Genomic DNA, 17,000 nt, shown 5'->3' on the forward strand with positions numbered 1-17,000 from the left:
ACAAACAGATTGATGTAGAAAACCATACAAACAGATTGATGTAGACAACCATACAAACAGATTGATGTAGACAACCATACAAACAGATTAATGTAGACAACCATACAAACAGATTAATGTAGACAACCATACAAACAGATTGATGTAGACAACCATACAAACAGATTTATGTAGACAACCATACAAACAGATTGATGTAGACAACCATACAAACAGATTAATGTAGACAACCATACAAACAGATTGATGTAGACAACCATACAAACAGATTGATGTAGACAACCATACAAACAGATTGATGTAGACAACCATACAAACAGATTGATGTAGACAACCATACAAACAGATTGATGTAGACAACCATACAAACAGATTGATGTAGAAAACCATACAAACAGATTGATGTAGACAACCATACAAACAGATTGATGTAGACAACCATACAAACAGATTGATGTAGACAACCATACAAACAGATTGATGTAGACAACCATACAAACAGATTGATGTAGACAACCATACAAACAGATTGATGTAGACAACCATACAAACAGATTGATGTAGACAACCATACAAACAGATTGATGTAGACAACCATACAAACAGATTGATGTAGACAACCATACAAACAGATTAATGTAGACAACCATACAAACAGATTAATGTAGACAACCATACAAACAGATTAATGTAGACAACCATACAAACAGATTAATGTAGACAACCATACAAACAGATTGATGTAGACAACCATACAAACAGATTAATGTAGACAACCATACAAACAGATTAATGTAGACAACCATACAAACAGATTAATGTAGACAACCATACAAACAGATTAATGTAGACAACCATACAAACAGATTAATGTAGACAACCATACAAACAGATTAATGTAGACAACCATACAAACAGATTTAATGTAGACAACCATACAAACAGATTAATGTAGACAACCATACAAACAGATTAATGTAGACAACCATACAAACAGATTAATGTAGACAACCATACAAACAGATTAATGTAGACAACCATACAAACAGATTAATGTAGACAACCATACAAACAGATTGATGTAGACAACCATACAAACAGATTAATGTAGACAACCATACAAACAGATTAATGTAGACAACCATACAAACAGATTAATGTAGACAACCATACAAACAGATTAATGTAGACAACCATACAAACAGATTAATGTAGACAACCATACAAACAGATTGATGTAGCCAACCATACAAACAGATTGATGTAGAAAACCATTACAAACAGATTGATGTAGAAAACCATACAAACAGATTGATGTAGAAAACCATACAAACAGATTGATGTAGAAAACCATACAAACAGATTGATGTAGAAAACCATACAAACAGATTGATGTAGACAACCATACAAACAGATTGATGTAGAAAACCATACAAACAGATTGATGTAGAAAACCATACAAACAGATTGATGTAGAAAACCATACAAACAGATTGATGTAGAAAACCATACAAACAGATTGATGTAGACAACCATACAAAAACTGATTGATGTAGACAACCATACAAACAGATTGATGTAGACAACCATACAAACAGATTAATGTAGACAACCATACAAACAGATTGATGTAGACAACCATACAAACAGATTGATGTAGACAACAACAAACAGATTGATAGACAACCATACAAACAGATTATGTAGACAACCATACAAACAGATTAATGTAGACAACATACAAACGATGATGTAGACAACCATACAAACAGATTGATGTAGACAACCATACAAACAGATTAATGTAGACAACCATACAAACAGATTAATGTAGACAACCATACAAACAGAGTAATGTAGATACACATACAAACAGGCTATATTCATTTGGCAAGTTGATGAGTTTAATCCTTAGTCAAGTTCAAACACACTTGCAATATCTACAATAATACATGTGTGGAATCTATTGTTTCCTACTTACAATGAATTCATCCCATTCTGTACAGATAACGACAGCATGAGCATTCTGAGCTGCCTGGTAGGGATCCTTACAGATCGTCACTAGCTCCTTGACTACAAATAGAAACAGGTAGATATTAGTAAACTACAGCAGTATACCTTACTCGATAACCCAGGCGAATTAATATCAAATCAGTAAATAATATATTTCTGACACTTGGTTAACATGTATTATGTTATGCATCTCAATTATAACCTATTTAAGTTATTGGTATAATAATCAGAATGTTCCGAAAATATGTTTTTATTGTCTTGTAATTTCTGATATGATATCTACAAATAAATGGGATCAAATTATGGATATTTAAAACAGAAGATCAAGGAAAGAAAACATCATGTACAATATGGTATGTACCTACCTACAAGGGTAGATAACTCTGTACCATACAAGGGTACAATATGGTAGGTACCTACCTACAAGGGTAGATAACTCTGTACCATACAAAGGGTACAATATGGTAGGTACCTACCTACAAGGGTAGATAACTCTGTACCATACAAGGGTAGATAACTCTGTACCATAAAAGGGTACAATATGGTAGATACCTACCTACAAGGGTAGATAACTCTGTACCATACAAGGGTGCAATGTGGTAGACACCTACCTACAAGGGTAGATAACTCTGTACCATACAAGGGTACAATATGGTAGATACCTACCCACAAGGGTAGATTACTCTGTACCATACAAGGGTACAATATGGTAGGTACCTACACACAAGGGCAGATAACTCTGTACAATGCGAAGACCAATTGTGACAGTGAAAATGTTTAGATTTCTGTTAAAACTATTTACCTTTATCTGGGTCATCAGTAATAGATGGCTGGGTCAGCTCACTGTAACAATAAACTTATTATTGTATATGATTAAGTACTGAACAGTATTAAAATACAGACAAGCATAAGTGACAGAAGTACAGAAATATGATTAATTCATTCAACCTGTAATGACTAGCACAAAAATACCATTAAGACACTTTTTGAGAAGTACCACTTGGCCTCCATGGTCCCTTTACCTCTGATCAGGTATTACCAATAAACAATGCTGTCCCTTTACCTCTGATCAGGTATTACCAATAAACAATGCGGTCCCTTTACCTCTGATCAGGTATTTCCAATAAACAATGCGGTCCCTGTACCTCTGATCAGGTATTACCAATAAACAATGCGGTCCCTGTACCTCTGATCAGGTATTACCAATAAACAATGCGGTCCCTTTACCACTGATCAGGTATTACCAATAAACAATGCTGTCCCTTTACCTCTGATCAGGTATTACCAATAAACAATGCTGTCCCTTTACCACTGATCAGGTATTACCAATAAACAATGCTGTCCCTTTACCTCTGATCAGGTATTACCAATAAACAATGCGGTCCCTGTACCTCTGTTCAGGTATTACCAATAAACAATGCGGTCCCTGTACCTCTGATCAGGTATTACCAATAAACAATGGGTGCGGTCCCTGTACCTCTGATCAGGTATTACCAATAAACAATGCGGTCCCTGTACCATCTGATCAGGTATTACCAATAAACAATGCGGTCCCTGTACCTCTGATCAGGTATTACCAATAAACAATGCGGTCCCTGTACCTCTGATCAGGTATTACCAATAAACAATGCGGTCCCTGTACCTCTGATCAGGTATTACCAATAAACAATGCGGTCCCTGTACCTCTGATCAGGTATTACCAATAAACAATGCGGTCCCTGTACCTCTGATCAGGTATTACCAATAAACAATGCGGTCCCTTTACCTCTGATCAGGTATTACCAATAAACAATGCGGTCCCTGTACCTCTGATCAGGTATTACCAATAAACAATGCTGTCCCTTTACCTCTGATCAGGTATTACCAATAAACAATGCTGTCCCTTTACCTCTGATCAGGTATTACCAACAAACAATGCTGTCCCTTTACCTCTGATCAGGTATTACCAACAAACAATGCGGTCCCTTTACCTCTGATCAGGTATTACCAACAAACAATGCGTCCCTTTACCTCTGATCAGGTATTACCAATAAACAATGCGGTCCCTTTACCTCTGATCAGGTATTACCAATAAACAATGCGGTCCCTTTACCTCTGATCAGGTATTACCAATAAACAATGCGGTCCCTTTACCTCTGATCAGGTATTACCAACAAACAATGCAGTCCCTTTACCTCTGATCAGGTATTACCAATAAACAATGCGGTCCCTTTACCTCTGATCAGGCATTACCAATAAACAATGCGGTCCCTTTACCTCTGATCAGGCATTACCAATAAACAATGCGGTCCCTTTACCTCTGATCAGGTATTACCAATAAACAATGCGGTCCCTTTACCTCTGATCAGGTATTACCAATAAACAATGCTGTCCCTTTACCTCTGATCAGGTATTACCAATAAACAATGCAGTCCCTTTACCTCTGATCAGGTATTACCAATAAACAATGCAGTCCCTTTACCTCTGATCAGGTATTACCAATAAACAATGCAGTCCCTTTACCTCTGATCAGGTATTACCAATAAACAATGGGTCCCTTTACCTCTGATCAGGTATTACCAATAAACAATGGGTCCCTTTACCTCTGATCAGGTATTACCAATAAACAATGCGGTCCCTTTACCTTGATCAGGTATTACCAATAAACAATGCGGTCCCTTTACCACTGATCAGGTATTACCAATAAACAATGCGGTCCCTTTACCTCTGATCAGGTATTACCAATAAACAATGCGGTCCCTTTACCTCTGATCAGGTATTACCAATAAACAATGCGGTCCCTTTACCACTGATCAGGTATTACCAATAAACAATGCTGTCCCTTTACCTCTGATCAGGTATTACCAATAAACAATGCGGTCCCTTTACCTCTGATCAGGTATTACCAATAAACAATGCTGTCCCTTTACCTCTGATCAGGTATTACCAATAAACAATGCGGTCCCTTTACCTCTGATCAGGTATTACCAACAAACAATGCGGTCCCTTTACCTCTGATCAGGTATTACCAATAAACAATGCTGTCCCTTTACCTCTGATCAGGTATTACCAATAAACAATGCTGTCCCTTTACCTCTGATCAGGTATTACCAATAAACAATGCTGTCCCTTTACCTCTGATCAGGTATTACCAACAAACAATGCGGTCCCTTTACCTCTGATCAGGTATTACCAATAAACAATGCGGTCCCTTTACCTCTGATCAGGTATTACCAATAAACAATGCGGTCCCTTTACCTCTGATCAGGTATTACCAATAAACAATGCGGTCCCTTTACCTCTGATCAGGTACTACCAACAAACAATGCTGTCCCTTTACCTCTGATCAGGTATTACCAATAAACAATGCTGTCCCTTTACCTCTGATCAGGTATTACCAATAAACAATGCGGTCCCTTTACCTCTGATCAGGTATTACCAATAAACAATGCGGTCCCTTTACCTCTGATCAGGTATTACCAATAAACAATGCGGTCCCCTTACCACTGATCAGGTACTACCAACAAACAATGCTGTCCCTTTACCTCTGATCAGGTATTACCAATAAACAATGCTGTCCCTTTACCTCTGATCAGGTATTACCAATAAACAATGCGGTCCCTTTACCTCTGATCAGGTATTACCAATAAACAATGCTGTCCCTTTACCTCTGATCAGGTATTACCAATAAACAATGCTGTCCCTTTACCTCTGATCAGGTATTACCAACAAACAATGCAGTCCCTTTACCTCTGTTCAGGTATTAAAATAAACAATGCTGTCCCTTTACCTCTGATCAGGTATTACCAATAAACAATGCGGTCCCTTTACCTCTGATCAGGTATTACCAATAAACAATGCGGTCCCTTTACCTCTGATCAGGTATTACCAATAAACAATGCGGTCCCTGTACCTCTGATCAGGTATTACCAATAAACAATGCGGTCCCTGTACCTCTGATCAGGTATTACCAATAAACAATGCGGTCCCTGTACCTCTGTTCAGGTATTACCAATAAACAATGCGGTCCCTGTACCTCTGATCAGGTATTACCAATAAACAATGCGGTCCCTGTACCTCTGATCAGGTATTACCAATAAACAATACCGTCCCTTTACCTCTGTTCAGGTATTACCAATAAACAATGCGGTCCCTGTACCTCTGATCAGGTATTACCAATAAACAATGCTGTCCCTTTACCTCTGATCAGGTATTACCAATAAACAATGCTGTCCCTTTACCTCTGATCAGGTATTACCAATAAACAATGCTGTCCCTTTACCTCTGATCAGGTATTACCAACAAACAATGCGGTCCCTTTACCTCTGATCAGGTATTACCAACAAACAATGCGGTCCCTTTACCTCTGATCAGGTATTACCAATAAACAATGCGGTCCCTTTACCTCTGATCAGGCATTACCAATAAACAATGCGGTCCCTTTACCTCTGATCAGGTATTACCAATAAACAATGCGGTCCCTTTACCTCTGATCAGGTATTACCAATAAACAATGCGGTCCCTTTACCTCTGATCAGGTATTACCAATAAACAATGCTGTCCCTTTACCTCTGATCAGGTATTACCAATAAACAATGCGGTCCCTTTACCTCTGATCAGGTATTACCAATAAACAATGCAGTCCCTTTACCTCTGATCAGGTATTACCAACAAACAATGCAGTCCCTTTACCTCTGATCAGGTATTACCAATAAACAATGCGGTCCCTTTACCTCTGATCAGGTATTACCAATAAACAATGCTGTCCCTTTACCTCTGATCAGGTATTACCAATAAACAATGCTGTCCCTTTGCTGTCCCTTTACCTCTGATCAGGTATTACCAATAAACAATGCGGTCCCTTTACCACTGATCAGGTATTACCAATAAACAATGCGGTCCCTTTACCTCTGATCAGGTATTACCAATAAACAATGCGGTCCCTTTACCTCTGATCAGGTATTACCAATAAACAATGCTGTCCCTTTACCTCTGATCAGGGTATTACCAATAAAACAATGCGGTCCCTTTACCTCTGATCAGGTATTACCAATAAACAATGCGGTCCCTTTACCTCTGATCAGGTATTACCAATAAACAATGCGGTCCCTTTACCTCTGATCAGGTATTACCAACAAACAATGCAGTCCCTTTACCTCTGATCAGGTATTACCAACAAACAATGCAGTCCCTTTACCTCTGATCAGGTATTACCAACAAACAATGCGGTCCCTGTACCTCTGATCAGGTATTACCAATAAACAATGCTGTCCCTTTACCTCTGATCAGGTATTACCAATAAACAATGCGGTCCCTTTACCTCTGATCAGGTATTACCAATAAACAATGCTGTCCCTTTACCTCTGATCAGGTATTACCAATAAACAATGCTGTCCCTTTACCTCTGATCAGGTATTACCAACAAACAATGCTGTCCCTTTACCTCTGATCAGGTATTACCAATAAACAATGCGGTCCCTTTACCTCTGATCAGGTATTACCAATAAACAATGCTGTCCCTTTACCTCTGATCAGGTACTACCAACAAACAATGCGGTCCCTTTACCTCTGATCAGGTATTACCAATAAACAATGCGGTCCCTTTACCTCTGATCAGGTATTACCAATAAACAATGCGGTCCCCGTATTACCACGCTGATCAGGTACTACCAACAAACAATGCTGTCCCTTTACCTCTGATCAGGTATTACCAATAAACAATGCTGTCCCTTTACCTCTGATCAGGTATTACCAATAAACAATGCGGTCCCTTTACCACTGATCAGGTACTACCAACAAACAATGCGGTCCCTTTACCTCTGATCAGGCATTACCAATAAACAATGCTGTCCCTTTACCTCTGATCAGGTATTACCAACAAACAATGCAGTCCCTTTACCTCTGTTCAGGTATTAAAATAAACAATGCTGTCCCTTTACCTCTGATCAGGTATTACCAATAAACAATGCTGTCCCTTTACCTCTGATCAGGTATTACCAATAAACAATGCGGTCCCTGTACCTCTGATCAGGTATTACCAATAAACAATGCGGTCCCTTTACCTCTGATCAGGTATTACCAATAAACAATGCTGTCCCTTTACCTCTGATCAGGTATTACCAATAAACAATGCGGTCCCTTTACCACTGATCAGGTATTACCAATAAACAATGCTGTCACTTTGCCTCTGATCAGATATTACCAATAAACAATGCGGTCCCTTTACCTCTGTTCAGGTATTACCAATAAACAATGCGGTCCCTTTACCTCTGATCAGGTATTACCAATAAACAATGCGGTCCCTTTACCTCTGTTCAGGTATTACCAATAAACAATGCGGTCCCTTTACCTCTGATCAGGCATTACCAATAAACAATGCGGTCCCTTTACCTCTGATCAGGTATTACCAATAAACAATGCGGTCCCTTTACCTCTGATCAGGTATTACCAATAAACAATGCTGTCCCTTTACCTCTGTTCAGGTATTACCAATAAACAATGTATTTTCAGGTAATGTAAACACAATTATTCTGTACATTGTTTATTGTAATTTGTATACGTACCTCATCAGCTGTGCTTCCTCTACTTTCGGGTCATAAATCCTGAGACACGCTCCCTCCTCCATCAAATATTTACTCACATATATGGCAGCCGATTCTCTGTTGGAAAATGCATATATCTTAATTAGGGATTTAACTTAAGAGTATGGATTGAACATATTTATCAGTGACCAGATTCAAAGTAGCATAGAGATTCTGATATAAATCTAATGTGAACAAATCGCAATGAGTGATTTAGTTCAAAAAGCGTAGGAATACAATATGCACTTTGTGATGAAAACAGAACTTCTCAATTCAGAGTATGGATAAAAGCATAATATTTTGTATGTAAAAAAGATGTTAACAAGTGCCTTTACACAAGGAAAATTTCCTAACCTGAAATTAACCAGATTTCTTTACTTGAAATTCAGGTTAGGAAATGTGTTCATCTGATACTTTTTATTATCACCTTAGAATGAGAGATGAACAACTCTTCCATTCTGGTTACATTTACTATATAGGTTCATTATGTAACCCTGTATTTTTATCTAATTCACCAAGAAATTACAAACCTGGTATCTCCCGTGTCTTTCTTGAAGGCGAAACCAAAGATAGCGATCTTTTTGTTGGTGACTGTGTTAAATAAACTCTCAATAATTTTATTGGCGAATCGCCGTCTCTGGTAGTCGTTTATGTTGATCACCTGTAAAAAAACAAGCTCAATGTATTATCATTAAATTATTATGAATATCCTCTGTATCACCAGAAACCATAGACAACAGAATGGTTATGTATTACAGGTATAGGTTTCTTGTGTAGAAACTGTTTCTATTTGTGGTTGCTGTGGAACCATGAAAATTAAAACATTAAAATTTTGTTTTATGCATTATTGAATCACTTCAGGATCCACTGTTCAATAGACAAACCACAAATGTTTCTCCTGACAAAATACTTGAAAACCTCTAAACTATAACAGAGAGGATCCATGAACATTTCTGTACAAACATGCAGTCGTCTTAAAAGCACGCATGTAGAACTGATGATTTGTTGTGTACATACCTGTTGCCAGTACTCGGCGACCTCTGGAAGGTTCAGACACTCACACAGGTACACCAGATTAAGGACATCTTTTTGGAAACAGCTACCACCAAATCCTGAAAAACCACCAAAACCTGAAAAACACCAGCACCAAACGTTCATGCTGTGCTGGATCACATGCCTTTAGAGTAACACACTTTGGTTTTATTAGTTTAACGTTCCATTAACAGCTAGGGTCATGTAAAGACATGCCAAGTTTGTTGGTGGAGGAGAGTCGGAGTACTTGGAGAAAACTACAGGCCAGCGGTCAGTACCTGCCCCAAATGGGATTCAAACTTGCAACCCAGAGTTGGAGGGCTTGTGGTAATATGTTGAGACAACTGAACGACTCGGCCACAGCGGCCCCTCAGTAACACACATTACATAGATCACATCTACCTAACATTATAGACTCTTTCTCATCATGTATCAAACTTTTGAAAGTTGCATTGATGTATGACAATTTATCTACAATTTGTCTACTGATCAAGGAAAAACACACTATGACCTACTATCAAGAAAATTAGATTAATCTCGTGACATTACATGCAAAATGGATACAACATTGTAATTGACATGCCTGAACAGCCAAAATAAAATTGGGATGAGAACTACCAGAACTAACACTACATTTTTGTTTCTTTTTATTTGAAAGGGAGATGCAGTTAAATCTTTGGGTTCCAATATACACTATATTAAAGGAAATATTGCAGGGATGCAAAAGAAGTATACAGTATATAGAAAGGGAGGGACACAAAAAGAGGGCATACACAGACCTAGAGAAGATTTTATGCTCAGTGTCATTTAGGGTTATGCCAGGTTAACCTGTAGGGGAAAATCAGTGTGGTACAATGTCACAACACCTTAACCACTGAGCCACAGCAGGCCCTAGGTACATCAACGAAGAATCCAGGACACTACACACAGGGACATTCTTTACACAGGATTAGAATATATACATACACGACATAATGTGTAGGTATTTAATGATATACATATTATGAATACATACAAAACACATGCATGCAAATATTTTATGAGAATACATGCATCCCTCCAAAATTGCCAAAACTTGATGTGGTTATACTTTATAGGCAGCTAATATAAATTTCATGCATTATGATACCCTAAATCTTCCAATGACATGATAAAGATATTAGATTGCATGGATATGAAACCAGGTCTACATTTGGTTATAAGATCCATCCCCTTCAAATGAATCATTTTTTCTAGGACAGGAGGCTTATTGGTGGTAGAAGACAGTACATTTTCAAAAAAAAAAACACAATTTAGTCATGTAATCATGAATCTGTATTAATCATTTAGATAGTTGACATCATGTACATTTTCCATGTAAGTATGATCATCCGATACGTACCTATGCTGGCTTTGAGGATACTAACCAACCCTGGCTTTGAGGATACTGACCTACACTGGCTTTGAGGATACTGACCTACACTGACTTTGAGGATACTAACCTACGCTGGCTTTGAGGATACTAACCTACGCTGGCTTTGAGGATACTAACCTACACTGGCTTTGAGGATACTAACCTACACTGGCTTTGAGGATACTAACCTACACTGACTTTGAGGATACTAACCTACACTGGGTTTGAGGATACTAACCTACACTGGGTTTGAGGATACTAACCTACACTGGGTTTGAGGATACTAACCTACACTGGCTTTGAGGATACTAACCTACACTGGCTTTGAGGATACTAACCTACACTGGCTTTGAGGATACTAACCTACACTGACTTTGAGGATACTAACCTACACTGGGTTTGAGGATACTAACATACACTGGGTTTGAGGATACTAACCTACACTGGGTTTGTGGATACTAACCTACACTGGCTTTGAGGATACTAACCTACACTGGGTTTGAGGATACTAACCTACACTGGGTTTGAGGATACTAACCTACACTGGGTTTGAGGATACTAACCTACACTGACTTTGAGGATACTAACCTACACTGACTTTGAGGATACTAACCTACACTGGCTTTGAGGATACTAACCTACACTGACTTCGAGGATACTAACCTACACTGACTTTGAGGATACTGACCTACACTGGTTTTGAGGATACTAACCTACACTGACTTTGAGGATACTAACCTACACTGGCTTTGAGGATACTAACCTATGCTGGCTTTGAGGATACTGACCTACACTGACTTTGAGGATACTGACCTACGCTGGCTTTGAGGATACTAACCTACGCTGGCTTTGAGGATAATAACCTACACTGACTTTGAGGATACTAACCTACACTGACTTTGAGGATACTGACCTACACTGGGTTTGAGGATACTAACCTACACTGGCTTTGAGGATACTAACCTACACTGGCTTTGAGGATACTAACCTACACTGGCTTTGAGGATACTAACCTACACTGACTTTGAGGATACTAACCTACGCTGGCTTTGAGGATACTGACCTACACTGGCTTTGAGGATACTAACCTACACCGACTTTGAGGATACTAACCTACACTGGGTTTGAGGATACTAACCTACACTGGGTTTGAGGATACTGACCTACACTGACTTTGAGGATACTGACCTACACTGGTTTTGAGGATACTAACCTACGCTGGCTTTGAGGATACTAACCTACACTGGCTTTGAGGATACTAACCTACACTGGGTTTGAGGATACTAACCTACACTGACTTTGAGGATACTGACCTACACTGGCTTTGAGGATACTGACCTACACTGGCTTTGAGGATACTAACCTACACTGGGTTTGAGGATACTAACCTACACTGGCTTTGAGGATACTAACCTACACTGGGTTTGAGGATACTATCCTACACTGGGTTTGAGGATACTAACCTACACTGGCTTTGAGGATACTAACCTACACTGGGTTTGAGGATACTAACCTACACTGACTTTGAGGATACTAACCTACACTGACTTTGAGGATACTAACCTACACTGGCTTTGAGGATACTAACCTACACTGGCTTTGAGGATACTAACCTACACTGGCTTTGAGGATACTAACCTACACTGGCTTTGAGGATACTAACCTACACTGGCTTTGAGGATACTAACCTACACTGTCTTTGAGGATACTAACCTACACTTGAGGATACTAACCTAAAGGATACTAACCTACACTGGCTTTGAGAATACAAACCTACACTGGGTTTGAGGATACTAACCTACACTGGCTTTGAGGATACTAACCTACACTGGGTTTGAGGATACTAACCCTACACTGACTTTGAGGATACTAACCTACACTGGCTTTGCGGATACTAACCTACACTGGCTTTGAGGATACTAACCTACACTGACTTTGAGGATACTAACCTACACTGACTTTGAGGATACTAACCTACACTGGCTTTGAGGATACTAACCTACACTGGCTTTGAGGATACTAACCTACACTGGCTTTGAGGATACTAACCTACACTGACTTTGAGGATACTAACCTACGCTGGTTTTGAGGATACTAACCTACACTGGCCTTGAGGATACTAACCTACGCTGGCTTTGAGGATACTAGCCTACACTGACTTTGAGGATACTAACCTACACTGGGTTTGAGGATACTAACCTACACTTGCTTGGAGGATACTAACCTAAGCTGACTTTGAGGATAATAACCTACACTGACTTTGAGGATACTAACCTACACTGGCTTTGAGGATACTAACCTACACTGGCTTTGAGGATACTAACCTACACTGGCTTTGAGGATACTAACCTACGCTGGCTTTGAGGATACTAACCTACACTGACTTTGAGGATACTAACCTACACTGGCTTTGAGGATACTAACCTACGCTGGCTTTGAGGATACTAACCTACGCTGGCTTTGAGGATACTAACCTACACTGACTTTGAGGATACTAACCTACACTGGCTTTGAGGATAATAACCTACACTGACTTTGAGGATACTAACCTACGCTGGCTTTGAGGATACTAACCTACACTGACTTTGAGGATACTAACCTACACTGGGTTTGAAGATACTAACCTACACTGACTTTGAGGATACTAACCAACACTGACTTTAAGGATACTAACCTTCACTGGCTTTGAGGATACTAACCTACACTGGCTTTGAGGATACTAACCTACACTGACTTTGAGGATACTAACCTACGCTGGCTTTGAGGATACTAACCTACACTGACTTTGAGGATAATAACCTACGCTGGCTTTGAGGATACTAACCTACACTGACTTTGAGGATACTGACCTACACTGACTTTGAGGATACTAACCTACACTGGCTTTAAGGATACTAACCTACACTGGCTTTAAGGATACTAACCTACACTGGCTTTGAGGATACTACCTATGCTGGCTTTGAGAATACTAACCTACGCTGGCTTTGAGGATACTAACCTACACTGGCTTTGAGGATACTAACCTACGCTGGCTTTGAGGATACTAACCTACACTGGCTTTGAGGATACTAACCAACATTGACTTTGAGGATACTAACCAACCCTGGCTTTAAGGATACTAACCTACGCTGGCTTTGGGGATACTAACCTACACTGACTTTGAGGATACTAACCTATGCTGACTTTGAGGATACTAACCTACACTGACTTTGAGGATACTAACCTACGCTGGCTTTGGGGATACTAACCTACACTGACTTTGAGGATACTAACCTACGCTGACTTTGAGGATACTAACCTACACTGACTTTGAGGATACTAACCTACACTGTCTTTGAGGATACTAATCTACACTGACTTTGAGGATACTAACCCACGCTGGCTTTGAGGATACTAACCTACACTGACTTTGAGGATACTAATCTACACTGACTTTGAGGATACTAACCTACGCTGGCTTTGAGGATATTGAGGATACTAACCTACACTGACTTTGAGGATACTAACCTACACTGACTTTGAGGATACTAACCTACACTGGCTTTGAGGATACTAACCTACGCTGGCTTTGAGGATACTAACCTACGCTGGCTTTGAGGATACTAACCTACGCTGGCTTTGAGGATACTAACCTACACTGACTTTGAGGATACTAACCTACGCTGGCTTTGAGGATACTAACCTACACTGGCTTTGAGGATACTAACCTACACTGGCCTTGAGGATACTAACCTACGCTGGCTTTGAGGATACTAACCTACACTGACTTTGAGGATACTAACCTACGCTGGCTTTGAGGATACTAACCTACACTGACTTTGAGGATACTAACCTACACTGACTTTGAGGATACTAACCTACACTGGCCTTGAGGATACTAACCTACGCTGGCTTTGAGGATACTAACCTAAGCTGACTTTGAGGATACTAACCTACACTGACTTTGAGGATACTAACCTAAGCTGACTTTGAGGATAATAACCTACACTGACTTTGAGGATACTAACCTACACTGGCTTTGAGGATACTGACCTACACTGGCTTTGAGGATACTAACCTACACTGGGTTTGAGGATACTAACCTACACTGACTTTGAGGATACTAACCTACACTGGCTTTGAGGATACTAACCTACACTGGGTTTGAGGATACTAACCTACACTGGCTTTGAGGATACTAACCTACACTGGGTTTGAGGATACTAACCTACACTGGCTTTGAGGATACTAACCTACACTGGGTTTGAGGATACTAACCTACACTGGGTTTGAGGATACTAACCTACACTGGCTTTGAGGATACTAACCTACACTGGGTTTGAGGATACTAACCTACACTGACTTTGAGGATACTAACCTACACTGACTTTGAGGATACTAACCAAAACTGGCTTTGAGGATACTAACCTACACTGACTTCGAGGATACTAACCTACACTGACTTTGAGGATACTGACCTACACTGGTTTTGAGGATACTAACCTACGCTGACTTTGAGGATACTAACCTAAGCTGGCTTTGAGGATACTAACCTACGCTGGCTTTGAGGATACTGACCTACACTGACTTTGAGGATACTGACCTACGCTGGCTTTGAGGATACTAACCTACGCTGGCTTTGAGGATACTAACCTACACTGACTTTGAGGATACTGACCTACACTGGCTTTGAGGATACTAACCTACACTGGCTTTGAGGATACTAACCTACACTGGCTTTGAGGATACTAACCTACACTGGCTTTGAGGATACTAACCTACACTGACTTTGAGGATACTAACCTACGCTGGCTTTGAGGATACTAACCTACACTGACTTTGAGGATACTAACCTACACTGACTTTGAGGATACTAACCTACACTGGCTTTGAGGATACTAACCTACTCTGACTTTGAGAATACTAACCTACACTGACTTTGAGGATACTGACCTACACTGACTTTGAGGATACTACCTACACTGGCTTTGAGGATACTAACCTACACCGACTTTGAGGATACTAACCTACACTGGGTTTGAGGATACTAACCTACACTGGGTTTGAGGATACTAACCTACACTGACTTTGAGGATACTGACCTACACTGGTTTTGAGGATACTAACCTACGCTGGCTTTGAGGATACTAACCTACACTGGCTTTGAGGATACTAACCTACACTGGCTTTGAGGATACTAACCTACACTGACTTTGAGGATACTAACCTACACTGACTTTGAGGATACTGACCTACACTGGCTTTGAGGATACTAACCTACACTGGCTTTGAGGATACTAACCTACACTGGGTTTGAGGATACTAACCTACACTGGCTTTGAGGATACTAACCTACACTGGCTTTGAGGATACTAACCTACACTGGGTTTGCGGATACTAACCTACACTGGCTTTGAGGATACTAACCTACACTGGGTTTGAGGATACTAACCTACACTGACTTTGAGGATACTTACCTACACTGACTTTGAGGATACTAACCTACACTGGCTTTGAGGATACTAACCTACACTGGCTTTGAGGATACTAACCTACACTGACTTTGAGGATACTAACCTACACTGGCTTTGAGGATACTAACCTACACACTGGCTTTGAGGATACTAACCTACACTGACTTTGAGGATACTAACCTACACTGACTTTGAGGATACTAACCTACACTGGCTTTGAGGATACTAACCTACACTGGCTTTGAGGATACTAACCTACACCGGCTTCGAGGATACTAACCTACACTGACTTTGAGGATACTAACCTACGCTGGTTTTGAGGATACTAACCTACACTGGCCTTGAGGATACTAACCTACGCTGGCTTTGAGGATACTAGCCTACACTGCTTTGAGATTACTGCTTTGAGGATACTAACCTACACTGGGTTTGAGGATACTAACCTACACTTGCTTGGAGGATACTAACCTAAGCTGACTTTGAGGATACTAACCTACACTGACTTTGAGGATACTAACCTACACTGGCTTTGAGGATACTAACCTACAC

The 17,000-nt window shown here is 39.9% G+C and overlaps 1 protein-coding gene across 2 annotated transcripts in view; it reads right to left on the bottom strand.

The window, feature by feature from the left end:
* The window catches only part of LOC138327308 (UDP-glucose 6-dehydrogenase-like), a 46,489-nt gene that overhangs the window by 7,150 nt on the left and 22,339 nt on the right, over positions 1–17,000 (bottom strand). The window contains exons 7-11 of one of the 2 annotated variants that reach the window (XM_069273293.1): positions 9,591–9,685; positions 9,104–9,234; positions 8,556–8,651; positions 2,816–2,856; positions 1,982–2,073 (exon numbers count right to left, since the gene is read on the bottom strand). In XM_069273293.1, the coding sequence (XP_069129394.1) occupies positions 1,982–2,073; positions 2,816–2,856; positions 8,556–8,651; positions 9,104–9,234; positions 9,591–9,685 (455 nt within the window). Of the gene's footprint in view, positions 1–1,981; positions 2,074–2,815; positions 2,857–8,555; positions 8,652–9,103; positions 9,235–9,590; positions 9,704–17,000 lie in introns of both variants that reach the window. The other variant, XM_069273292.1, reaches the window with a different exon arrangement.

The sequence above is a fragment of the Argopecten irradians genome, chromosome 7, assembly GCF_041381155.1.
Source record: "Argopecten irradians isolate NY chromosome 7, Ai_NY, whole genome shotgun sequence".
In the NCBI taxonomy this organism is placed as follows: domain Eukaryota; kingdom Metazoa; phylum Mollusca; class Bivalvia; order Pectinida; family Pectinidae; genus Argopecten; species Argopecten irradians.